Raw genomic sequence first — 26,380 nt, 5'->3', positions numbered from 1 at the left:
TATCATTATAAAATGTGGTTTTTTTTCAAGCAATAAAAAAGTTAGAATACATTGTTGAGTGGAAGAAAATAAAGTGTGAAGTAGGAATATAAGGTGCTACCTTTTGTGGAAAAGGAGAGAATGGGGAAATCTATCCTGTGTTTGTTCTTAGAATCAGACTCAAAAGATTTGGAAGGGTCTCTGTTGACCACCAAGTGGACTTCCCAGAATCCTTTTATAATGCCCTTGACCGGTGAGTAATCACCAAGTCTCTAAAGATTTGGAGAATTTTCAGATTTCAGGCAGATTCTGTGAGTTAAGAGATGGAAAAACCAGGAACAAAAACAGACTTGAATGACCATAGGAAGACAAATATGCAGTTATTTCATCTCTTGATGAAAGAGATTTTAGTGGCATTGGAGTTGAACCAAGACCATTTTCTGTTTTAAAAAACATTTTGATTTGTGTGGTATTGTCATACATATTAGTTGGGTTCATTTTGACATAATTATACAAACATGGAAAATAATTTGCAGTAACTCAATCCCCAGTCATTTCCCTTTCTCTTCCCTCCTCTGTCCCCCTGTTTTCTCTCCTCTACTGCACTGATCCCTGTCCTATTTATTTACAGTTTTTAAAATTAGTGCACTATGGTTGTACATGAAGGTGAAATCCACTGTGGTCCTTTCAGGTCTTCACATAGGATAATTTGGTCATTTTCATTCCATCCTTCCTCCCTCCTGATCAATCCTTTCCTCTGCTCCATTGATCTCTCTTCTATTTTGATGGGATTCTCCCCACCTTTTTTCTTCCTTATTTCACTATAGCTTCCATTGAGAGAAAATACTAGACCCTTGGCTTTCTGAGTCTGGCCTATTTCACTTGGCATGATGTTCTCCAGCTCCATCCATTTACCAGCAAATGCCATGATTTCATTCTTCCTTACGTCTGAGTAGAACTCATTGTGTGTGTGTGTAGGTGTGTTGTGTGTGAGAGCGTGTGTGTGTGTGTAATATTTTCTTTAACCATTCATTTGTTGATGAGTGTCTGGGCTTGTTCCATAATTTGGCTATTATGAATTGTGCTGCTATAAACATGGATGTGGCTGTGTCCCTATGGTGTGCTGATTTTAGTTCTTTTGGATCAATACTAAGGAGTGGAACAGCTGGGTCACATAGTGATTCCATTCCTAGTTTTTGAGGAATCTCCATACAGTTTTCCAAAGCAGCTATACTAATTTGCAGTCCTACCAGCCATGTGTAAATGTCCCCCCCCACACACATCCTAGGCAATATTTATTATTATCTGTATTCTTGATAACTGCTATTTTGACTGGAGTGAGATGAAATCTTCATGTAGTTTTCACTTGCATTTCCCTGAATACTAGAGATGTAAAATTTTATATATTTGTTGGCCATTTATATTTCTTCTTTAAAGAAGCATCTGTTTAGTTCTTTTACTTATTTATTGATTTAGGGTACCAGGGATTGAACTCAGGGGCACTCGACCACTGAGCCTCATCCCCAGCCCTATTTTGTATTTTATTTAGAGACAGGGTCTCACTGAGTTGCTTAGCACCTTGCTTTTGCTGAGGCTGGCTTTGAACTTGTTATCCTCTTGCCTCAGCCTCCAGAGCTGCTAGGATTATAGGTATACACCACTGCACTGGCTTCTTTTACTTATTTATTAATTTTCTTATTTATTTTTTAGTGTTAAGTTTTTTTTTTGAGTTCTTTATATATCGTGACATTCAGCCCCTATCTGAGGACCAGTTGATAAAAATCTTCTTCCCTTGTGGAGGATCTCTTCATGCTCCTGTTTCCTTTGCTGTGCAGAAGCATTTTAATTTGATGCTATCCCATTGACTGATTCTTGGTGTTATTTCATGAGCTTTAGGAGTCTTACTAAGGAAGTTGGTACCTCTGCCAATGTGTTCAAGTGTTGAGCCTACATTTTCTTCTGGCAGTTGCAGAGTTTCTAATTCCAAAGTCTTTGATCCATTTCTGTGCAGGTGAGAGAGAGGGTTCATTCTTCTATATATGGATATCCAGTTTTCCCAGCACCATTTGTTAAAATGGCTGTCTTTTCTCCAACATATGTTTTAGACGCTTTGTCAGGGATCAGATGGATGTGAGTGTGTGGGCTTGTCTCTGTGTCTTCTATTCCATTGATCTTTATGTCTGTTTTGGTGCCTTCAATACCATGCTGTTTTTATTAGTATAGCTCTGTAGTAGAATTCAAAGTCAGGTGTTGTGATGCCACCAGCATTGCTCTTCTTATTCAGGATTGCTTTGGCTATTCCAGGTCTTAATTAATTTTACAATTAATTGCAAATTAATTTTAAAACCATGTTTTCTAGTTCTGTGAAGAATGCCATTGGTATTTTGGTGGGGCTTGCTTTCAATATATATAATGCATTTGGTAGCATGGCCATTTTCAAAATATCATGGCTGCATACCCAAGAACATGAGAGCAGTCCTTCCATCTTCTCACATCTCCTTCAGTTTCTTTCTTCTGGGTCCCATAGTTTTCGTGGTAGAGGTTCTTCACCTCCTTGAACCAAGACCATTCTTCCATTGTCCCCCTCCTGATTTCAAATTGCTTCTTGCTGCTTTATATAATTTTGAATTCCTTCAGATAGAAAGAGACAGAGACAACACAGAAAGAAATAATAAACAACCGGGCACAAGGTCAAGGCCTGACTGAGAAGCGCACCCACACATTCTGTGGCAACAGCCACCCCAGTTTGTGGCAGCTTGTATGTCCTCAGTGCAGGGCCGATTGCTGTTTGGAAAACAGGATGTCACCAAAAACAGCCCAGAGGTGCTGTGTCATGGAAACCAGCCCAGAGACGCCACCAAACACCCGACAGCCACAGAGTCCTTCAGTTTTTGATGCATTCCCATGCAGTAGATATATGCAATATTATTTACATTTTTCTATTGGAAGATCATAAGCAGAGTGTTCAAATTACTTGTCAAAAGGCACAGAAATAACCCGTACTGTTTTTTCAATTGGACAATGGTGTCATTACTCTTATTTCATGTGGTTATTTTGAGGAGTAAATGAAATGAAGTCCGGGCTGTATGTAAAATGTCTGGCACCTGGGCTGTCAGTGCAGGGTGACTATTGTTAACAGGGATGTCTTATGATGGTGTTCAAGATGATGATAAACAAGGGGGTGAAAATAATAATGCCTTGAATTTGCAATGATCAGAATTTTGAAATCAGACTGTTTCTCAAAGAGAGATGAAAGCCACAAATTTTGCCTATTAATGTGTTAATTCACAAACTGTGAGAAAATGGACATCCTCACTCATCCCAGGTAGGAGTACACAAGGGAAGGTCTTTTTTTTTTCCCAGCAGGCAGTTCCATTTTTAGGAATTACTCTTTCTATAAGATTGCACAGATCTATAAAGATAGGCAAATATACGAATCGCAATATTGTTTGTAAGTGAAAAACAACACAAAATTGACGTGTCCACGAATAGGAGAAAAAGAGATTGCTAATGAATGAAGATTCATTCTTGCGATGGGATGAGAGATATGCATTGACAAGGACGGACATCCGTGGTGTAATGCTGGATCTAAAATAGAAGCGGTGGGGCTGGGGATGTGGCTCAGGCGGTAGCGCGATCGCCTGGCATATGTGCGGCCCGGGTTCGATCCTCAGCACCACATACCAACAAAGATGTTGTGTCCGCCGAGAACTAAAAAATAAATATTAAAAATTCTCTCTCTCTCTCCTCTTTCACTCTCTCTTTAAAAGAAAAATAAATAAAATAGAAGCGTTGGCATTCTTTGAGGCTGCTTATGGTCCTAGACATTTTATTTCTACCTTTGCTGGTGGGCAGGGGCTGAATTCTGTACCTATTCTGTAAACATGGAATTTTGGCCCTGAGAAAGAACTCTAGGCGATGAGAGTGTCTGGGTTAAAGCTTCAAAGGCTGCAGAACTCCAACAGCGACACCAACCCCACCATTACCTGTCCTCTGTGCGTGGGAAGGTCTGCCCTTGTTCCCTGTATCAGCACCAGGACTCACTGTGAAGGATCCTACGGTTCAGTGTGCAGTAATACAACTCTTTGAAGGTTGAGACTAAATGCCAGGTCACAATAGGGTGAGTTAGAGCAGAGCCAAGTGACAGATAGCGGGTGCTCAGTCTAGGGCAGAAGTTCCTGAATCAGTGAGGCTCCAACCTTAATGGAGGGCACCAGAGAGCCTTGTTGGTATGTCTTTTGAGACAACAAAGGACAACCCGAAGGAAGGAACGCTTTTCAATATACCTTGATTTCACGTTTTACCCACTTCACTGGGGTTGGGAGGCAGATAATTCCAGCCTCAGTTTTGATAGACAGAAAATGTGAGCCAAAGGCATATCCTCTCTGAATCTTGGTTTTATTCACTGTAGAATGTGGATAAGACCTACAACCTTACAGGGTTGTGTTAAATTTAAAGGATTGGACACAAGTGTTGTTATAACCAGTCGCATCCAGAATTTCTCCCTTTAAGATTGATCTGTGCTTGAGAAATGACATCTCATCCAAAGGCACCGAATACCACACCAGCGCCCCATGACACTAAGAGGCTCTGCGTTGATCCTGTTGATTGCCTTGGCTATTCTTGCATATCTGGAATCAACTGTGATTCCCTAGAGCAGTGTTTAATTTCGTCCAAGGAAACAGCCTTCAATAACCACAAACCACAGGGTTTGTGGGGCTGGTACCCTCCGTCAGGAAGGTCCTCTGCAAGATTTCCTCCTTCTTTTTCTTTTTTTTAACCTCATTTTCATACAGTGGAATATTTTTAATCATAAAAATGAATAAAGTATTGGGCTGGCTTTGTGGCACAGCGCTTGTCTCATGTGTGTGGGGCATTGGGTTAGATCCTCGGCACTACATGAATAAAAAAATAAAAATAAAATTATTGTGCCCATCTACAACTAAAAAGAGTCTTTAAAAAAATGAACAAAGTACTGACACACACCATGATATGATGAAATTTAAAAACGTACGTGAAATGAATAAATCAGACAAATGATTCCCTACTTTGTGATTCTATTTTTGTGACATGAGTTGAATGGACGATTCCACAGAGATGCTAAATGGATTATGGGAAGGAGATTTGGGACTAAGTCTAAGTAGTAAGCACAGGGTTTCTCTTTGAAGTGATGCAAATGTTCTGGTATTCGATAGCAACATGGATGAATAGAATATTAACCACTGAATATAAACCACTGAGATGTTCACTTTGAGATGATGGATTTTATGCTCTGTGAGGAGTAGCTCAATAAGAAGAATGCTTTTTATGTGTAAAAAGAAACATCTATAATCAAAAATCACTCCCTGTGTCATGGTTAGAGGCAAAGACAGATCGCTTTTTACCAAGAGATCCAGGTACATGTGCACCTGCCAGGGGGCTGTTCAGAGGAAGAGTACGTCATCTGTGGGCACCTGGTACTCTTGGACATGAAATCATGATAATAAACGACTCCTGCCACGGTGCTGAGGATTGCGGTGGACTTACAGTGAAATATCACTTAGCTGACAAGCACTCTTCAGAGCCATTTATTTGTTTGTTTGTTTATCTGTCCCAGGGATTGAACCAAGGGTTGCTTCACCACTGAGCCACACCTGCAGCCCTTTTTATTTTTAAATTTTCAGACAGGGTCTGGCTGAGTTGGTGAGGCTGGCCTTGAACACCAGATCCTCCTTCCTCAGCCTCCCTAGTCCCTGGGTGGGTGCACCAGCCCCCCCCCCACCCCATGCAGGTCTGCTCTGGGCATTTTGCACACGCTTCTCCTGTCATTTCCATAGCAATGCTGGGTCCTCCGGTTCTCAGGCTTCAGCATGCCTCAGCATCACCCGGAGGGCTCAGGAAAAGACATTTCTGAGCCCCCCCCCCAGATTCTGATTCTGTAGGTCTGGGACAGGGTTCCAGAATTTGCTCTTCTAGGAGTTCCTGCTGCTGCTGCTGCTGGTGGTTCCCTTTAGAAAGCACTGTGCCGGGAGCTGAGCGCTCTTCTGGGATCGACCGACAGGTGAGGGCCATCCAGCAGGCAGGCTGCAGAGTCCGGGGTGGTGTCAGGGGCCTTCTGCACGAGAAGAAGTAGCTGGAGAGCGGCCGTCCAGCAGGGCTTAGAGAAGGAAGCTGAGCTCTGGGGCCTTTGCCCTGGTCCCTCCACCCAGCCCCCATAACGTGTCTGACACTCTGCTCTGACAGCTCAGGGGCACCAGAAGAAAGGGGAATAGGAGTCCCGAGTCCCGAGCTGCAGGCCGCTGGAGGTGAAGTCCCCAGGCTCCTCAGGCCCTGGTCTCCATTATCTCACAAGTGCCTTTCACCTGGTGTCCTGCCAGGAGGAGGAAGAGACAGGTGGCCACGGGGTCAGAAAACACCAGGGGGGCTGAGTACGTGGTCAGCAGTGCATGTGAGGCCCTGGGTTCCCACGTGAGCTCCAAAAGAAGATGATTTCATTCTGTTTGTGAAAGCATAGCTAGGAATACTTTCTTCAGGACCAGTGAAAGAGATTTAGGGACCACTGCAATGGGGTTTTGCAGGGAAGGAGAGAGAGAGAGGGGGGCCTCAACTCCAAACACAAGGCCAAATGAGGGCATCAGGAGATGGGAGACTATTAAGAAGGAACATCAGTGGGAAGCGGGAGTCCGGCTCAGCTGACCACCGCAGTGGCGCACATCTGTAATCCCAGCGACTCAGGAGGCTGATTCAGGAGGATCACAAGTTCCAGGCTAGACTGGGCAATTTAGCAAGGCCCAGTCTGTCTCAGAACAAAATTAAAAGGCAGTGCAGTGGTGGAGTGCTTGGCCAGTGGTGCAGGCCCCTGACTTTAATCCCCAGCCCTGGGGTGGTAGGGGACAGCATTCTTGCTGAGGACGGGCTGGGGTGACCTGACATCATGTGGGGTGGTGGAAGAGGGGGAACTGATCAGATGTGGAGGATGAAGAGGTATCAAGGATGAGGAGAGGACTTCTTGCTAAACTGATTTTGCAGAGGCCTCGGCTAAAACAGATTTTTATGAGAAGTGCACAAATGAGTTGCTGGGATTACCGACGTGAGCCACCGCACCTGGCAACAACTGCCTTTTGAAATGCATTTTATATCATAGGGTCCTTTGCTTAGATGACGGTTTTTCCTTTTGTAGGAGGAATTGGGTGGTGGCAGGAGCAGGGATCAGGAGGGACCTCTGACCTCCAGAAGTGAGTTGATGAACCACAGACCTAGGAGTGAGGACAAGGGACGTGGAATTAGCCCCATAAGGTCAGGCCCTGTTACCTCCCACCCCAGGGTGCTCGGCCATAATTTCACTTAAACACACCTGCCATGTTCTGTGTCCATTTGCCATAAAAGCAAGATTATTATAGTTAATCTTAGAGTTACCTTGGGAAGGTTGAGCCTCAGAGAAGCCGTTTGGAAAAGTACTGTCCTAAGAAAAAGACTGGTGATTGATTCCTCTTTCTATTCAAATGGACTGACTCTGAATTACTCCTTCAGGAAAACCAAGGTTTTCCAAGGAAACCTGGAAAATTAAAGTTCCTCAACCAGTGGTTTCATAGGAACATCAATTAATCAACACACCGTTTTTCATGCCGTGATAAAAGGCAGCAAACCACTTTGCGAAGGAAGCTGTGCTAGCTAACACTTTCTGAAGAGTAACTCTTGGCTCAGGGAATTTAAACAGATGGGAGGGGGTGCTGGGGGCCTGGTTGCATGCCTATAATCTCAGCTGCTTGGGAGGCTGAGGCAGGAGGATCATGAGCTCAAAGCCAACCTCAGTAACTTAGCAAGGACCTAGGTAACTGAGACCCGGTCTCTAGATACAATATAAAAAAACCTGAGGATGTGGCTCAGTGGTTGAGTGCTCTTGGGTTCAATCCCTGGTGCAACCCCCGCCCCCCCAAAAAAACCCAAATGGTCAGCATATCACCTCTTTCTGTTACATTATTTAACAAGTTTTGCATAAAGAGGTGCTTCAAGGACTTACAGCAATAATCTCAAACATTCTCTTGCTGAAGTATCCTCCTCCCCTCCTTCTGAATTTAAATCTTTATTGGTTTACCTTTTGATTTTGGTCATGCTGGGTTTTGTAAGAGCAGACAGGTGTCATCCCTTTCCTTCCCCATCATAAGAGTCTTGTTGACCCTCTATATAACAAAAGAAATATAACAAATGTATTCACTCAGTTTTATGTGACATGAGAGCCTTCAGAGATAAGGATCCAGAGACCTGGGGCAAACTGTCTATTTTTATGCTCAGGTTTCTGACCTCGGTGGAGGAACGTGATTTCACAAATGGGCATATTTGGATGGGCAAGCCCACAGCCTGTCTGTCCAGATTCTTGTTGACCTCGCTGCAGCTTCTTTCCAGAGGGGTGGACCCTATTATCAGAGAGGCCAGGTTGGAGAATTCCTGCATGGCCAGCTCCCGGACAGACAGGCAAGAGCGGGGCTAGAGAAATATTTCTAGTGTTTATGACTTGCTTTGCAGGAGAGGAGTTCTTGTGCCCATGAACAAGAGCTATTCTTTCTGCTAATAGGAGAAAACAGGGGAAAAGCTTTGTGACATGGGATTTTGTCAGGATTTTTAGATGTAATGTAAAAAAAAGAACAAAAAATAAGATGTAGATAAATTGAATTCCATCAAGTTAAAATTTGTATTAAATAATGCTGTCAACATAGTTAAAAAGTCATCCACAGAATTGGAGGAAATATCTGCAAGTCATTCATCTGATGAGAAATTAATACCAGAATATATAAAGAATTCCTAGAATTCAACAACAACAACAAAACAAACCATTACATAATGGGCAAAGGACGTGAATAGACATTTCTCCAAAGAAGAGATACAAATGGCCAATAAGCAGAAGCAGAGATGCTTTATAACATAAATCATTAGATAAATATGAATCAGAGCCGTGAGATACCACCTTATATACATTAAGATGGCTATTTTCAGACAAATAAAATATATATTTTATAGATATATAATATTTATCTCTATATATCTATATCTATCTATATCTACCTTATCTATATCTATCTATCTACCCATCTAGATAGATAGATAGATAGATAGATAGATAGATAGATAGATAGATATACAAGTTTTGATGAGGTTTCTGGAAACCAGAGCCCTGTGCCCTGCTGTGGGTAGTATAATGGTGCATCCACTATGAACAACATGGAAAAAAATTAAACAGAGTTATTTATTTAGCAATTCCACTTCTGAATATATAACCCAAAGAAGCAGAAATTGGAAAATATATTTGTACACCTCAGCTGACATCATTAACAAGAGCAAAATGTGGAAGCAACCAAAAATCCATCAAGGGATGAACCGATCAGCTTCTAATATGATACCTACATACAATAGAAGATTTTCCACCTTAAAAAAAAAAAAACAAGGGAAGTCTGACACATGCTCTGTTGGGGTCTCCTTGTCTCTTAATGGCTCTACATTTTCATACTGTTACAATGGCAATGAAATGTCAATGTGAGTTGGGGATGAGACAGACATTCAACCATTAGCAGTAGTCAAATTCATACACACAGAGAATAGAACGGTGGGTTCTAGGTCTGGGGGAGCAGGAGTGAGAATTGCTATGTCATGTGTACAGAGGTTGGGGTTGAGAAAGAAGGAAAAGTTCTGGAGATCTATGGTGGCAATGGCTGCCCAGAAATGAGGTTATCCCTAATATCACTGAAATTTACACATAAAAATGGTTAGCACAGTAATTTTTATGTTAAGTATATTTTACCACAGTGAAAAAAAAATCATAGGTTTGATTATGCTTCTTTTAGATGTGTTATTAATTTAATCTTAAGTAGAAATAAGCTTACAATTAGAGAAATGCAAATCAAAACTACACTGAGATTCCATCTCACTCTAGTCAGAATGGCAATTACTGAGAATGCAAACAATAATGTGTGTTGGCAAGGATGTTGGGGGAAATGTACACTCATACATTGCTGGTAGGACTGCAAATTGTTGGACCATTATGGAAAGCCGTGTGGAGATATCTCAGAAAACTTGGAATGGATCCACTATTTGACCCAGCTATCCTACTCTTCAGTTCATACCCCAAGGACTTAAAATTAGCATATTACACACAGCTAATTTTTTGACACAGCCACCTCAATGTTTATAGCAGCTCAATTCACAATAGCTAAACTATGGAACCAAACTGCATGCCCTTCAACAGATGAGAAAATGTGGTACATATACACAATGGAATATTACTCAGCCTTAAAGAAGAATGAAATCATAGCATTTACAGGTAAATGGATGGAACTGGAGGCTAGAATGGTAAGTAAAATAAGCAAAATAAGCCAATCCCCCAACCCCCAAACACATATATTTTCTCTGATAAGTGGATGCTGATCCATAGTCGGGTGGGGAATAGGCAAAATAAAGGAACTTTGGTTTGTGTACAGGGGAGCGAGGGGAGGGGTGGGGCTGTGGGGATGGGAAGGACGGTAGAATGAGACAGACATTATTACCTTATCTACAGGTATGATTTCACTACTGGAGTGATTCTGCACCATGGACAGCCCGAGGAATGAGAAACTGTGCTTCATTTGTTTTCAGTATGTCAAAATGCATTCTACTGTAACATAAATAAATTTTAAAAAAGAGATAAGCTTACAAATCAGCATGCCCTATTTTACCAAAGAAGTCAAAATATTCATAAAAATGGTTATTGGGGGAACATGGACATGATATTTTCCCATAAATACTTTTTTTTCCCTCCTTCTCACTTAAACAAAACAAAACAAAACAAAAGAGAGTATGGGGATTGCATCCAGAACTTCACACATGCTAGACCAGGACTCTACCATTCAGCTACATCCCCAGTCCTACAATAAATTTTTAAAATAATAATAAAAAAATGAAAAAGGTTTAGAATGTTTCTGGGCTGTGTTCCTCAATTCCTTAATTATAAGAGCGAATATCTACATATTACACACACACACACACACACACACAACACCCCAAATGTTTTCCCATACTCTGTATCTTAAATTCTAACATTAACTGCCATGAAAGTAAATTTCTTGAATTAAATATCAATATGTAGACTGAGGAAAAGATTGCAAAACACAGAGGGAAATCAAAGCAGTTCCCAACGTTCTCAGTTGCTTTTCCCCCTTTTATTAATTTTTTACTAACCAATTTTTATTAACCATTTTATATTTCCTGCAATTTTTATTTCCTGCATTTCTGATGGTTTTGCTGAAGATGCAGGGGAAGGAAGAATCCTAAGGGAGGAGCCAGGATGGGATGCACGATCGCAGGCCTCCCAGCCTCAGGGGCCCTTCCTCCAGATTCTTCTCCCACCCAAGATTCTCGCCTTGCCAATCTCATCACTGCCCTGGGGGTTGTCAGATTCTTATAAACCCAGCTACATCTCATCCTTAGAGGAAGTCACGTCTCGGGTCTGTGCCTTTCCACTGGCTCCACCCTAGCTGTAGGTTAAACAGGAACCACCTGGCTGGAATGTGCTGGCTTTCAGCACCGCAGAAGATTTTAACCAAAACCTCCAGAACTAAAGGAAAACCAGGTTTTGCTGAAAATCCACGAAGGGCTGGCTGTGAGCCCTTTTCCTGAGCCAGGGCCCAGCGCCACCCATGGCTCCCTCCCTTCCTGGGGCTGGGGTGTCCTGCTCAGTTCCCCCGAGTCCAGGGAATGCAGAGCCCTCAGGGAGAGGCTGGACCCGAAATTGCCTGGAGTCCCTTTTGGAGTCTCTGCCCAGAGGTGGACCCAGCCAATCGCAGGGCGTGCCGTTGATGGGGGCGGGGCAGGGTAGGGCCACAGACAGGGTCTTTAAAGCCCAGATGAGGTACGTCTGGACCAGAGGTTCTGACTTCTGCCACTTCTGGTGAGTTGTATCTGTGGGGTGTGGCCACCTCAGGTGAGCGCCCTCGGCCTTGCCTAGGCATATTGGGAACAGACTGGAGAGGGGGCCCTGGTCCAGAATGCAGGCAGGACTCCCAGGACACAGAACATCTTCCCCTCCTCTGCTAGCCTTGGGGTGGGATGTGGGGACGGTTGCTGGGGACCCAGGAGAGGCTCAGACCATGCAGGAATCCCAGGTTGTGCACCAGTCACCCTGGGCCTGGCCAGGAGGGAGAGGTCACGTGGAACCCCTGGCCCGCCCAGCCACCGCAGGGTGCATTGCTCCTGGGCCAATGGGAGCACCCTCTTGCCCATCATTTCCAGGTAAAGTCCTCCAGTCTCGGTGGGTACAGAAGGTAGGAGCAGGTGCCATGCCAGGCTGGATGTGGTAGCTGTGACTTCCAGTGCCTTAGCCACATGGCCTGGTTTCCTGGTTGGGGTAGCGAGCGGGGATGTTGGAGGCACTAAGTGTGGGACAGAGAGACCTGTGGTGCTGTTCTTCCTACTTCCCTAGAAGAATATTCCAGAAAGATTGCATTCAAGAAAGGAAGGTTCCAAGACACCTCAGTTCCTGCTGTGTACCACCCAAGAAGATGCCCAGTGGCCCCCAACTCTTGGGGACCCCTTTGTCTGTACTTGGTATCAGGTGCCTCAATGAAGTTTAGCTTAGGTGACCTCAGTAGCTTTGGTACATATCCTGGACCAACTATCTCCTAATTTCCTAGTTGTTGTTTTAAGGTTTTAAATCATCAGGTACCTTCACATAGTTCTTATAACCTAAATTATCATTCTGTATAGCGTCCCAGTCCCTAGGGCTGGGGACAGGCTGCTTTCCATTGGTGGCCAAATACTCCCACTGGAGAGTTTTAATCCAGCTACATCCTTAGCCTCTTCCACTGGCCTTGGGTCCGTTCTTGGGAGAAAGATTTAAATATTTGAGTCCCCTCATTTCTTTTGCTTTTCCAGGGCTTGAAGCATGAGTCCCTCTCTCTTCCTGGTCCTCCTTGGCTTCCCAGTGCTCTCCGCTGCTCCAGCCCTTGAGTATGGTTTGAATGCACAGTGGCACCAGTGGAAAGCAAAGCACCGGAAAACCTACGGCACGGTGGGTGACATGGGCACCGTCCAGGGGGACCCTGCAGAAAGTGGTCCTCGCTGGTCACAGTTTATGGCCAGAGAGAAGCTTCTAGAGGCCAGCTCTTAGCAGGCAGTGACCTGGGGGCCCTGTGGGGCACTCAGTGGTGTCTGGGCCTGGAGACCAGCTCACAGGAGTGGGAAGCCCTGCCGGGCCATGGTTTCTCTTCCATCTGCGCCAGCAGGTGTCCCCTTGGGGAGATGGGTTGAATTTTAAATAGAAATAAAAACTATCAGCTGTGCTTGCTTCCAGAATGAAGAAGGATGGAGGCGATCAGTGTGGGAGAAGAACATGAGGATGATCGAGCAGCACAACGAGGAGTACAGCCAGGGGAAGCACGGTTTCACCATGGCCATGAACGCCTTCGGGGACATGGTGTGTGTGTGTGTGTGTGTGTGTGTGTGTGTGTGTGTGTGTGTGTGGGCGGGGGGGGGGCGCTTCACTCTGCACTTCCTGGCCTCAGCTCCTCACAAAACCATCTCCTGACCTTTCAATGTTTTATTTACCTTTCCTCCAAGACGAATGAAGAATTCAGGCAAGTGAGGAACAGCGTTCAATACCAGCAGCTCCAGAGGGAGGCAGTGTTCCAGGAACCTCTGTTTGGGGATGTGCCCGAATCTGTGGACTGGAGAAAGAAAGGCTACGTGACTCCTGTGAAGGATCAGGTGTGGGACAGTGTGGGATTCAGACCTTGCATCTCCCATAGGAGAGCCCAGGACTCCATGCCCTGCCCTGCCACACGGGAGGGGCACGCAGTTCACTGTTTTGGAGAGTATTCGGCTATGTGAATTGTTGCCCGAGTTTTGCTCTTTGTTTTATGGATGATAGTTTGTTTTATTCCTTTTGCAGGGTCCCTGTGGTTCCTGTTGGGCTTTTAGTGCCACTGGGGCCCTGGAAGGACAGATGTTCCGGAAAACGGGCAAACTCATCTCGCTGAGTGAGCAGAACCTGGTGGACTGTTCCAGGGCCCAAGGCAATATGGGCTGCAATGGTGGCCTGATGGATTTTGCCTTCCAGTACATCAAGGACAACGGAGGCCTGGAGTCAGAGGACTCCTATCCATACGAGGCCAAGGTAAACAGAGCTGCTCATGTTGTTGACGGTCCATATCTGCTTTTGGAAAAATGGCACGTTTTCAGAATTCCCAAGAATTCCTTCAGAATCCCCAAGTTGAAGTGTCGAGTCTAGCTTCCCCTCTGTCAGCCACCCGTGTCATAGAAGTCTTCAGCCTTGGCCGTTCTTCCCTGAGATACTTTCATACATCTTGTTCTTGCCTCTGTGGAACGTGGAGAGCATGCCAACCGTTCCACGTTTAACGCAGATCCCTCTGTGGTGGGAAGTTCTTATGGATGGGAAGACCTGGAGGGTCTCGTTGAAGATTCGTGAGCTAATTTTCAGTTTCAAATCAAGTTACAGCATGTCGCTGCAGGTTGCTGGGTGTTGGGGTTCTAACACATGTTCCCCCACAGGTGGACGGCATTAATCAACTGTCTCCCTGCTTCCCCTTTACAAGGATGGCTTCTGTAGGTACAAACCTGAGAATTCTGTCGCCAACAACACGGGCGTGATCTACATTCCAAAGCACGAGGAAGCCCTCAAGAAGGCAGTGGCAGCTGTGGGGCCCATCTCTGTTTCTATCGATGCAAGCTTGAGGTCCTTCCAGTTCTATAAAAAAGGTGAGCATATTTCTCTCTAGAAACGGGTGCAGAAAAACTGCAATGCCACCATGACATATACCAGCTGGAGGGACTCTTGGGTATGTAAATTTTTGGCAAATATTTGGGTGCCTGGATTTCAAATTCTGTACATGTAATATATATACTTGATGTTTCCACTCGACCTTTCTTCAAGCAGATCCCATGAATGTGAGTACTGCATATTTTTTTTAAAAAGCTGCTTAATTAGCTTAATTCCCTCTTGTTTTCTCCAATTATTTAACATTTACCTACATTTTTATTTATGCAATTAAATCTTAAAAGAGCTTTTTTGATTCAAGTAATTTAGTGTTCTGTGCTGATTTCTTAGATGGACATCCTAGAAATAGATTTACAGTATTTCAAAGAGTGGTCTTTTATGCACCTAGTGGTCTTTTATGCACCTAGAAATACAAATTAGCATAAATCCTTCAGCTCTTGAATGCCTAACTTTGATTACAATAGAGCCTGATTGTAAGTTTGTATCATCTCAGTGAATTTGGAAATGCCTCCTTATTCTTGGTGACAAGGGGTCCCTGCCACTGTTCCTGGAGCTTTCACCCCAGCTTTGATTTTTATCTCCAGGCATTTATTACGACCCAGACTGCAAAAGCAGTGAGCTGAATCATGGTGTTCTGCTGGTTGGCTATGGTTTTGAAGGAACAAACCCGAATAAAAATAAATACTGGCTGGTCAAGAACAGGTATGCGTGGCCCAAAGCATGTATGTTTGACATTAAAGAGGGAATTCTTGTTTGCAGTCAGTATTTAGTTATAGGTCCTAGAAATATGTATCCCTCTTAGGCTGAATGAGGAAGTATTAATGCATGCTGATAACATTAAGATGTTGTTTCAGGCTCCTTGGGGTATTAAAATATGGCACGTCTGCTGTTGCTTTTCCAAAGTCTGAAAATTTTCATACTGCGGAAACACATTGGACTACAAAGACATCCTGTCCTTTCACTGTCTATGATTTTACAATCCTGTATAAGATAATTGTTTGGACTCAGGGGTGGAAGTTAAGTGCCAATTCAGACTCAGCAGTTTATAGAGAATGAACAAGAATATCTGCTTCTCTGGATTCTGTTAAGTCTATGGTTTCTGGGACAGTGTCTAAATTAGGTGTTATTGTTAATAAAGCCAATGTGCTTTATTTTTCCTATGAAATGGAAAACTTGCTCTTCTTTCAGTTGGAGTAAAGGATGGGGCATGGATGGCTACATAAAGATCGCCCGAGACCGGAACAACGTCTGTGGAATTGCTACGGCAGCCTGCTATCCTACCGTGAACTGATGGACAGTGATAAGGAAGGACTTGATTGGCAACAGTTTCTCCAGCCCAGGGATTTCATCTCCAAACTGACCTGCCCCCTCTGTGTGGGATCCCAACGCTTGAGTCATTGATGATTCAACTTGTGATGTGAATTGGACATTTTTATTCTAGTAAAATATCACTACTACTTTAATTACTGCTGTAACCAGCTTTGTATTATTGACTCTTCCAATGACTTCTGCATTTTCATTTTTCCCTGAAAGTATGTATAAACTTGTGTCTTTAAAAATAAAACTGAATTCCAAATGTGATGGAGAGGCTTTTCATTTTTTTTTAGTTCTCTGACTTTTCGTGTCATCAAACATGTCATTTGGCTCTGAAGATATAACTAAGCGTGGCAATAGTTCTCCGGGACAAAGAACGGGTGCCTCTTCTAGTTATGACAGGATTCCACCCTTGTTCTTGCTTTTGCTTTCCAGTGTTTTAGTTACCTGATGTCAACTGTGGTCTGGAAATATGAAATGGAAATTTCCAGGAATTCAATATTGCAATTCACATCAATTTCCTAATTTTGAATTGAGTGCCATTCTGCACGGCGTGATGAAATCCACTGAACCTGGATGTTCTGAGTTGAGTTTTTGAGTTCCTTATTGATCCTGGATATGAACCCTTTGCCAGGCAAATGGTTTGCAGATGTGTCCTCCCATGCTGTAGGTGGTCTCCTCACTCGAATGACAGTTTCCATTTCCCTGTAGAAGCTTCTGAATTCCCTTTGTCAATGCATTTTTTTTTGTCAGTGACCTTGAGGTCACTCCACAGAATCTTGCCCAGACCAAGGTACTCAGCATTGTCTCTATATTTTCTTCTGGTAGCTTCATAATTTGAGGCCTTAACTTCTTAGTTTCTTGTCAGAGTTTGAGTTGATTTTTGCATGCTGTGTGAGAGGTGGGGCTCTAGTCTCATTTTAATGCATATGTCCCAGCATACTGAAGTGACTGTCCTTTGTCCAACATGTATTCTTGGTGCCTTGTTGAAAGCCAATGTCTGTAATCACATAGATTCATGTCTGGGTGGATTACATGGATTACATGGATTCATTCTGTTCTTTTCATCTGTGTGGGTGTGTTTATGCCAATACCACGCCGTTTTGATCACTATAGCTTTGCATTGTCTTGAGGTCACCTATTTTAATGCTTCTAGCTTTATCCTTTTTTTTTTTTTAATCTTTCTTCAAGACTGCTTTGGCTATTCTGGGCATTTTGTGGTATTATATGAATTTTGTGATTGTGCCTTGCGGTTCGGTGAAGAATCTCATTGGTATTTTGATGGGGATTACATTGAATCTATAGATCCTTCTGGGTAGTATGAGCATTTTAACAATATAAGTCCTTCCAATCCATGAACATGAGATGTTGTTCCATTTTTTTTGTTTGTTTGTGTCTTCTGTGTTTCTTTCATCAGTATTTTATAATTTTCATTGAGGTTCCTTCACTTTCTTGGTTAAATCTATTTCTAGATTTTTTTTGTGGTATTGTGAATGGGATTAAATTTTTATTTCTTTTCAGCCAGTTTATCATTGTTGTGCAAAAAATAAACTTTTTTGTCATGTTAATTGTATATCTTGCCACTTTCCTGAATTTATTAATTGTAACAGCTTTGTGATGTCATCTTTAGGATTTTAATATACATAAGGTCATGTCATCCTCAAACAGGGATAATTTGACTTCCTTCTTTCCATTTTATATTGGAGTCTATCTCTCCATTTGATCTAATAATGGTTGCTTTATATGACTGGGCCTCTTAGTGTTGGGTGCATATATATTTATAATTATAATTTCCTTTTGTCTAGTTGAACCCTTTTATTCTTACATAGTATCCTTCTTTTTCTCTCTTTTTTTTATAGATTTTTACATATAGTACATTTTATCTGATCTAAGTAAGCCATTCCTATTTGTTTTGGGTTTCCTTTTGCATAGAATATCTTTCTCCAATGCTACACTTAATGTAGTCTATAGGTATCTTTAATGATGAAGTGAGTTTTCCTATAGGCAGCCTATCCTTACGTCTTTTTTTTTTTTTAAATCTATCCAGGAACTCTATATATTTTGATTAGGAATTTAATCTGTTTATATTCAAGGTTGTTATTAATACATAAGAATTTACTCCTCCTATTTTGTTAATTATTTTCTATATTTTTTGTTCCTCTCTTTTCCTCTTTTTTTATCTTTGTGATTTAGTGGTTTTCTTTCTTTCTTTTTAAAAAAATACTTATTTTTTTAGTAGTAATTGAACACATACATTTATTTTATTTATTTTTATGTGATGGTGAGGATCGAACCCGGGGCCTCGCACGTGCTAGGCAAATGCTCTACCACTGAGCCACAACCCCGGCCCCAATTTGGTGGTTTTCTTTAGTGACAGATTTTGATGTTTTGCTGTTTTTTCATTTATATATTTTCTCTATTTTATTTATTTTTTTTCTTGTGCTTTCATGATGGTCATTATTGTCCTTTTACTTCTTTAGGTCTAGGAAATTTTCTGCTATTATATCATTGAAAAGATTGTGCATTCCTTTGGTTTGTATCTCTGCTCCTTCAGGTATTCCAATAATTCTTAAATTTGGTCTTTTCATGTTATCCCATAATTCTTGGATGTTCTGCTCATTGTCTCTCATTTTTTAAGTTTATTAATGATTATTTTACTTCATCATGTTTCTCAATTTATATAGACAAATATATTGGGTTTAATATTTTCTTTTCTTTTTTATTGATTTTAAAAAAATAAATGACAGCTGAATACATTATAATTCTTATTACACAATTCTTATTACAGCTGAATATATTACAATTCTTATTGCAGCACAATTTTTCATATCTCTGGTTGTATATAAAGTATATTGATGCCAATTCATGTCTTCCTACATGTACTTTGGATAATGATGACTATCACATTTCACCTGTTCATGGTTTCTTACCATCTTCTCTGCACGGTCAACTTTTCAAGATTATATATTTTGTCTTCATTGTCTGTGGTTCTGTCTTCCAAGTGGTCTAGTCTGTTGGTGAGGCTTTCTATTGAATTTATAATTTGGTTTCCTGGTTCCTTCATTTCGAGCATTTCTGTTTGTTTGTTTGTTTGTTTGTTTTTCATAATCTCTAACTCTTTATTGAAGTGATCTTTCACTTTCTGTATTTTTTCTTTGATTTCACTTCTTATACTATCCTCTACTGCACATATCAATTTAACTATGTACAATCTGAACTCCTTTTTAGACATTTCTCCTATTGTGTTATCAGTGGCTTCTGTTATTGAATCATCCCGGTTTATTTGGGGCGCTTTATTCCCTTGTTTTTTCATGTTAGTGTGTTTTCCCATCTAAAAATATGAATCTGAGGCAGCATAAATCCTACCCTGTAGACCTATAGTGTCCCTGAAGGTTGCCAGCACCTCGCCTTTAATGGTGAGACCAATATCAAAAGCACCCAGTGTACACAATATATAGCCTTAAACCCAATAGCTCCCACTAAGGCATCTACTGCCTTCTCACATTAAACCAAAATGATGAGTTCAATAACTGTAGTATAAACAGAAAATTTGTTAAAACAGTTTACAATTTCAAATAGTTGATGACAGAGGTAGTGTAGTATGTGATATTCACGAAAGAGGAAGAGAGAATCTAGAAGTAAAAATTCACAGGAAGAGTGGAAGAGGAGCCAGCAGAGATTGGCTGTTGGTTGGAGAAAAGTTGGAAAGAAAATCCAAGGAAATAGACAAGAGAGAGGAAATATCAAACAAAGAGGAAAAAATTAAAGACATAAGAATACAATTAAAATGCAAAACACCATTCATATATCATTGTCCTCCCACACACTGATGCATAAAAATCATCCTGTTCCAAATACGGCAGAGAGATCAGTGAATAAAAAATAAAATAAAATAAATCTTGCTGGAAAGTTGGACTCTCTCTGTCAGTGTTCAACAGTTTCTCAGCCCTGTCTCTGACATCTCTCGGGATCACCAAACCCAGATCAGCCCTCAAAAACCCAGTCTCTGTCCCACCAATCTGGGCTTCTGATACTTCAGGCTTGGCCACGCTGCAGTCCCAAGACCTCAGTGCTGCTCCTATTGCAGAGAGACCACCTGGGATACACTCGTGCAAAGGAGCAACCTCGAGATGCAGCAGCAAGATGAGGGCCACCAGCTCTCTCAGCAGGAAGACCCCAGGCACCTCCAAACCCACAGGCACCCCAATACTAGACCTGCAGGTCCCAGCTGGAGTCCCCAGACAGAGGCTCTTGTGCTGGCACCCAGACCCCAGGCCTTGGCTTGTGTCCCAAAGTGGGTGCAGTCATGTGCAACCCAACCTGAAGTCCCCCCCTCAGCAGTCCTTATCTCTGACTCTGCATAAAAGTCAATTCAAAGTGGATCAAAGACCTAGGAATTAGACAAGAAACACTGTGACTATTATAAGAGGGGGTCCACCCTCCAACCTGTGGGCACAGGGACCAACTTCCCTAAAACTCAAGAAACAAGACCAAGAAGCAAAAAGTGGGGTGGCACCAAATTAAAAAGCTTCTACATAGCAAAAGAAACAGGAGCATGAAGAGACAGCCTCCAGAATGGGAGGAAAAAAATCTTGGTCAGCTACTCTTCCAAAAGGGGATTTATATCCAGAATATATAAAGAAGTATTCTTCAATTTCTTTCCTTAGTGTTTAGTTTTCATTGTAGAGATCTTTCACTTCTCTTGTTAGATTGATTCCCAAGGATTTCATAATTTTAGGCCTCAAGGACAAGGGATGTTTAGGTTTACATTACGTGTGTGAGACTGGCAGGGACTCACGTCAACTGGGTCATTTCCGTTGTAGCAAAAACTGGATTAGAACAAGCCCACATGTATATGTAAAAAATATGGCAGAGAATCCTCCAGGAGCTGGATCACACCTGTTGAGTGCTTGGTTTCCCTATTTCCACACACCTGCGATGATTCAGAAGCTGAATTTGTACCAGTCACAGCACTTGGTTGCAAACAACAGAATCCCCTCTTTCTAATTGGAGCCAAGGGGCAAATATTTCTGCCTATTAGGCCTGAGATTTCAGGAGCACAGGAGAACAAGCTTGGATTGTGCATAGCCAGGAATGACCTGGCTGAGACGGTCCTCTACACCTACCCCACAGGGTTGTCTTGGAAACCCCAACATACGTGATGACCAAACCTGGAACCCACAGCCAGAAGCCACACAAGGCACCTCTCTCCTCTCCCTGTGATACTCACGCTCACCTTCCCAATCTGGCCAGGCCCTTCCCAGACACTGAATCCAGAGCTGCCTGACCTTGCCTCCAGGCCTCCAGCTGTGACATTCCTCTGTGCTGTGACAGTCCACTCTGAGGTGTTCTGTGGTGGCAACACGGAAGGACGAAGCCACCTGGGAATGCCGCCAGCCCCTCCTCCTAGGTGGGGGCACTTTCCCACACTAGGATTCTTGGTTGACACCTTTTCCCTTCGTTTCTTTGGGGATATCTTCCCGCTGCCTGTGGATTCCAAGGTTCCTGATGAGAGATCTCGCGAAGAAATGGTGAGGCAAGCTCTCTTCCTCTCAGCTCTGTGGAGGTAATGTAGCCTATGGCGTGTTTCTCACCTCCCCATCACTGCGACAAAATGCCTGAGACAGTCAACTTACCACTGAGGAAGGATTTATTTGGGGCCATGCTTTCAGGAGTTTGAGTCCCTGGCTGCTTGGCCCTGCTGCCTTGGGCCGTGGTGGCATGGTGCATGGTGGAGGAGGCCCCCTCCCCTCATGGCAGCTGGGAAGATGAGAGACAGGAGTGGGCCAGACCCCGAAACCTCCTCAATGTCTTGCCTTGGTGACACACCTTCCTTCAACGAGGACCAACCTCTTAAAGCTTCCATCACCTCCCAGTGGCTCCACTGACTGGAGACCAGGTCTGTAAGAAGCGGGCCTTGGAGGGACTTTTTAGATCCAAACTGCAGCAGTATCTCAGGGAGCAGAACGTGTTCTACAGCAGAGCAATGCAAGGGAAGTGCCACCATCTTGTTTTCTGTCTTTGTCTTTTCTCTCATGCTAGTGATCAGGTTCAGGGCCTCAGGCATAAGAGCCTCAACCATTGTCTTAAGGAGCATTCAGAGTCTTAAGAAGAGGGAACTGAATTGAGTCTAGAAACCTAGGTGTTGAGAAGCCAGAAGTGCACATTTCTCAGGCTGGCGATAGCCACTGCAGTGTGTGAGGGTCTCAGTTTCTAAACAATGTCAGTCTCTACAGGCCACTTGAGCTTTTTTGGAGGTGTTTGTATTTTGATGGAAAAGTTCCTTGAGACCAAACAGTGAGCAGACTAGTGTGGGTTTTCCACAGAGGTGATTGGTGAGTTTCCTGCTCTAGCCTCACATGGAGCCAGAGTCAGGAAAGTGTGACACCTGTGTGGCTCTGACAGGGAGGGGCTGGGACTCTTGGGATTATTACGCAGGAAGCTCGTTTTTGGGGACCTGCCCAACTTAACTGCCTTGTTGGGATTTTTCTATTTTGCTGTATTTTTTCCATTTTTCCTAATTCATTTTCCCCTCATTTATATTTTTATTCTTTTATATTTTAAAAAAATTTAAATGTTTTCGATTTCTCATTTTTCCCGTTTTTTTTATCCTCATTTAAAAAAAATCTTTCTATGATTGCCTCATTTTTCATGTTTGCGTTGTTTGTATTTCTTGAGATTTTTCCGTGCTCAGCATAGAAACCACGGCACTGCACATGCTAGGCAAGCCATCTGTGTTGGATTACTTCCATTTTTATACTTTATAAATTCATTTTTCTTTTGTCTTTATTTTCTTTTTGCTGTTACTTTTTTTTTACTTAGTACTATTATTTGCTTGTATTTATTCATATTGCTCATATAGTTAGCATATTATATATGAACTGTTAGTGTTCTCTGTGTAGTTACTATAACTGTTCCTTTGAGCAACCCAGTGTCAGTGCATGAGAACAGTCCCAATGTGCCAAGAGACTGACAGACAGCCAGACAGATCTCAGAGCACGGAGGGGACAATTTATTTGAGCTTTCCTCATGGAAGTGTGTTACTAGTTTGCTCAAACACCACTTGAATCCTGACAGCTTTGTTCCAAGGAAGGTCAAGTTTATGAGTGTCGACAGCAGTGGCTTCATCCTGACCGGATGTATTTCAATAACCTTGAGCTGATATTAAACAACCAGGCTGGAACCGGGATCTAGTTGCAAAGCTCCACAAGACGCTGGTGGTTTAGTCTTATTTTGGATGATGGGAAACAATGCAAGAAAAAACACCTAGGGTTGTTCTGGGCCCATCATGGAGTGTCAGCTGAAGGTGGAGACAAGCAGGTCAAGGTAAATTCATACGTGATACCCCTCATCCCAGCTCTTACAATCTCATACGCCCTTTCTTCTGTGATCTGCCCTGAGCCTGTGAGGGCTCCCATCCTTGCAGAGGTGGTGCCAGCTTGTGAGCAGCATGCACAGAGCTTTAGAGGCATGTGCATGAAAATAGACAGAGAACAGTTATGCAAAAGTAAGAACAATCCTCCCTCTCCGCCAGCAGCCACAGGACCACAGTTGTACAACTGAGCATGTCTGCTATGGAGGAGAGAGGAGAGAAGGCAGTAACAGGGGTTATTTTGTGTGACCTGAGGCAGGCAACAGCGGGGATGTGCACACAGCATTTGTGTTAACAGCACAGCTTCCAGGCAGATCAGCCAAAGACCACAGCAGCAATTGTTCTTAGTGCCATGAGGTGTGCCCTTCAACCCGCTCAGCACTAAACTCCAAAGGGTAAAAGGGAACGTGTTTAGAAACCCACTGTCTCCTGGCCTACCTAACCTGGATGGGGAGCGAACAACTGGAGTCCCCACTGTACTGTCCCTTACACAGGAGTTAAGGCTCTGTGTTGAGACAGCAGAGCTGGATCAGCTCTGGCCACAGAGGATGTGCAGTCACCATTTGCCATGGAAGGTCTGGAGGCAGGAGCCAGAGTGCCCACCCACTTCAGGTGCCTGGGAGGGCAGCCCAGCCCGTCATGTGGGTATGGAAATTGGCTACACCTTTGCCAGAACTTCACTGCATCTTGCCAAGGGGGGCTGTTGAGAGCCACAGCCAAAGGGGCCCCAGCAAACTTCCAGCTGCCAGCAAGCTTCAGACTGCCAGCTGATGATTGGCTCACAGTGGCCCCAGCAACATCTAGCTGATTGGCTCCTCCACGGAGCTGCTCATTGGGTGACTTCTTTGGCTCTGCCCACGCAACCCAGCCAATCGGCCTCAAGAGGAGGAGGATTGGGGGAGGAAAAGGCTGGTGTGGGGGAGAGAGGCTTGTGGAAGCCGGTGGTGGCAGTTGGGCTCTGAGGGTTTTTCCCTGGAGCTGTTTTGTTTGGCGTTTGTAGTTCTAAAAATAAAGTTAGTTTCTTTTTGACAAGTGGCTCCTGATTTGTGCCAAGCCAGACTTCGGCATTTGGTGGCTCGCACGGGGAGCAACTGAGGGTAAGTAAACTGCTCGCCCCTGAGGGCAGGGCGAGAGGATGGGGAGCCATTCTAAGTCTCCTCTTTTGTTTTGCTTCGTTTTTGTTTTAACTTTCCTGTCCCTGGAGATGAGTAAGAGGGAAGAAAAACCACTCACATCTGAGGAAAAACTATTTGCGTTTGAGGAACAGATAGGGAGAAAGGACGGATGCATATGTCAGGAGGATAGAAAGGCTGTTATAATGATTTTGTGTGGTTCCCTTTTTATTGGATTCTGTCTCGGTTTTGTTTGGCGTCATCTTGTTGGGTTGTATTATAGTAGAAATACGGGATCAGCAATTAGTAAAAAACAAACCGAAAGAGTGTTAAGTAAATTGTTAGAGGAAGGAAGCTTCCCAGTAAAACCAAGAGCAGTCAGGGCATACGTTGATGTAATACAAGAATATAGCCCATGGCTTTTTAAGGAGGAGTTGTTAGATATATCACAATGGAACCATCATGGTGAAGATTTAAAAAGAATAGAAAAGAACAACCCAGGGACTCTGCCAGTTGGCACATTGTCATTGTGGACGTTGGTATCTAGTTTGCTTAGTCCAAAGCCTTCAGTTCAGACAGAGGTAGAGGAAGAAGAAGACATATTGATTCAAGTAGAAGAGGAAGTCTCTCAAGTTAGTCAGACAGAGGAAAAGATTCAAGTAAAAGCTCGAGCTAGTCAGAAAGAGGAAAAGATTCAAGTAAAAGAGAAGGTCTTTCGAGATAGTGAGACAGAGGAAGGAAGTTTAGAGCAGAAAAATCTATCAGGGGAAAATTTAAAACAGGAGACTGCTAATAAGACCCTTTTATTAGAGAGCATAAGTGTTCAACCAACAGCGCCACCTCTACAGGAGACTGCTACTAACAGCACTCTATCACCAGAGGGCATAAGTGTCCAATCAACAGCACCACCTCCATATGCTAAGAGACTCCCAACCCCCGCAGTTGATAGTTTGGATCCTGAGACAGGATCTCAAGTATGCCCTGTATTTGAGGTAGGAGGGCAGCGAACTTACCAGGGTTTAAATTTCAAATCAGTGAAGGAGCTAAAAGAGGCTGTAGCAACCTATGGTCCTCAAGCACCCTTCACTGTAAGCTTGGTCGAATCCATTACCAACTTAAGCATGACGCCAGCAGATTGGGCTAGTTTGTGTAAAGCTGTGCTAAATGGAGGACAATACCTGTTATGGAAGGTTGCCAATGAGGAATTTTGCAAGGAGACGGCTAGTCGAAATGCAGCAGCTGGTTATCCTCAGAGAAATCTAGATATGTTGTTAGGAAAGGGACCTTATGAGGATCGGCAGCAACAACTTGCATATGATCCTGGTGTATATTTACAAATTGCTGTAGATGCAGTTAGGGCATGGAAGTCTTTACAAGAACCTGGAGGTTTACAAGGTCAATTATCTAAGATAATACAAGGAGCTAATGAACCTTACGCTGAATTTGTAGATAGGCTTATTCAAACAGCTACCAGAGTTTTTGGGAATACAGAACAAGCAATGCCATTTATAAAACAACTGGCTTATGACCAAGCGAATCGTTGGTGTAGAGATATCATTAGACCATGGAAACAGGAAGATTTAAACACATATATTAAATTATGTAGAGACATTAATGAACAAGGGCAAATTGTGGCAGCTGCAGTAAAACAAGCTTTAGATGCCAGAGACATTAATGAACAAGGGCAAATTGTGGCAGCTGCAGTAAAACAGGCTTTAGATGCCAGAGACATTAATGAACAAGGGCAAATTGTGGCAGCTGCAGTAAAACAGGTTTTGGATGCCAGAGACATTAATGAACAAGGGCAAATTGTGGCAGCTGCAGTAAAACAGGCTTTAGATGCCAGGCCAAGAACATGCTACAATT

General features: G+C 43.1%; 1 protein-coding gene across 1 annotated transcript; it reads left to right on the top strand.

The window, feature by feature from the left end:
- The first annotated feature begins 12,798 nt into the window (after positions 1 to 12,798).
- LOC101968945 (procathepsin L) lies at positions 12,799 to 16,249 on the top strand. Its single transcript, XM_078030696.1, has 7 exons — positions 12,799 to 12,991; positions 13,274 to 13,396; positions 13,540 to 13,686; positions 13,871 to 14,095; positions 14,535 to 14,697; positions 15,301 to 15,418; positions 15,905 to 16,249. Exons 1-7 carry the CDS (start codon positions 12,866 to 12,868, stop codon positions 16,005 to 16,007), a joined length of 1,005 nt encoding a protein of 334 aa, XP_077886822.1. The 5' UTR covers positions 12,799 to 12,865; the 3' UTR covers positions 16,008 to 16,249.
- Positions 16,250 to 26,380: the final 10,131 nt, after the last annotated feature.

This window comes from Ictidomys tridecemlineatus, chromosome 13, assembly GCF_052094955.1.
Source record: "Ictidomys tridecemlineatus isolate mIctTri1 chromosome 13, mIctTri1.hap1, whole genome shotgun sequence".
Lineage (NCBI taxonomy): Eukaryota > Metazoa > Chordata > Mammalia > Rodentia > Sciuridae > Ictidomys > Ictidomys tridecemlineatus.
This window is presented reverse-complemented; position numbering and strand designations above follow the sequence as displayed.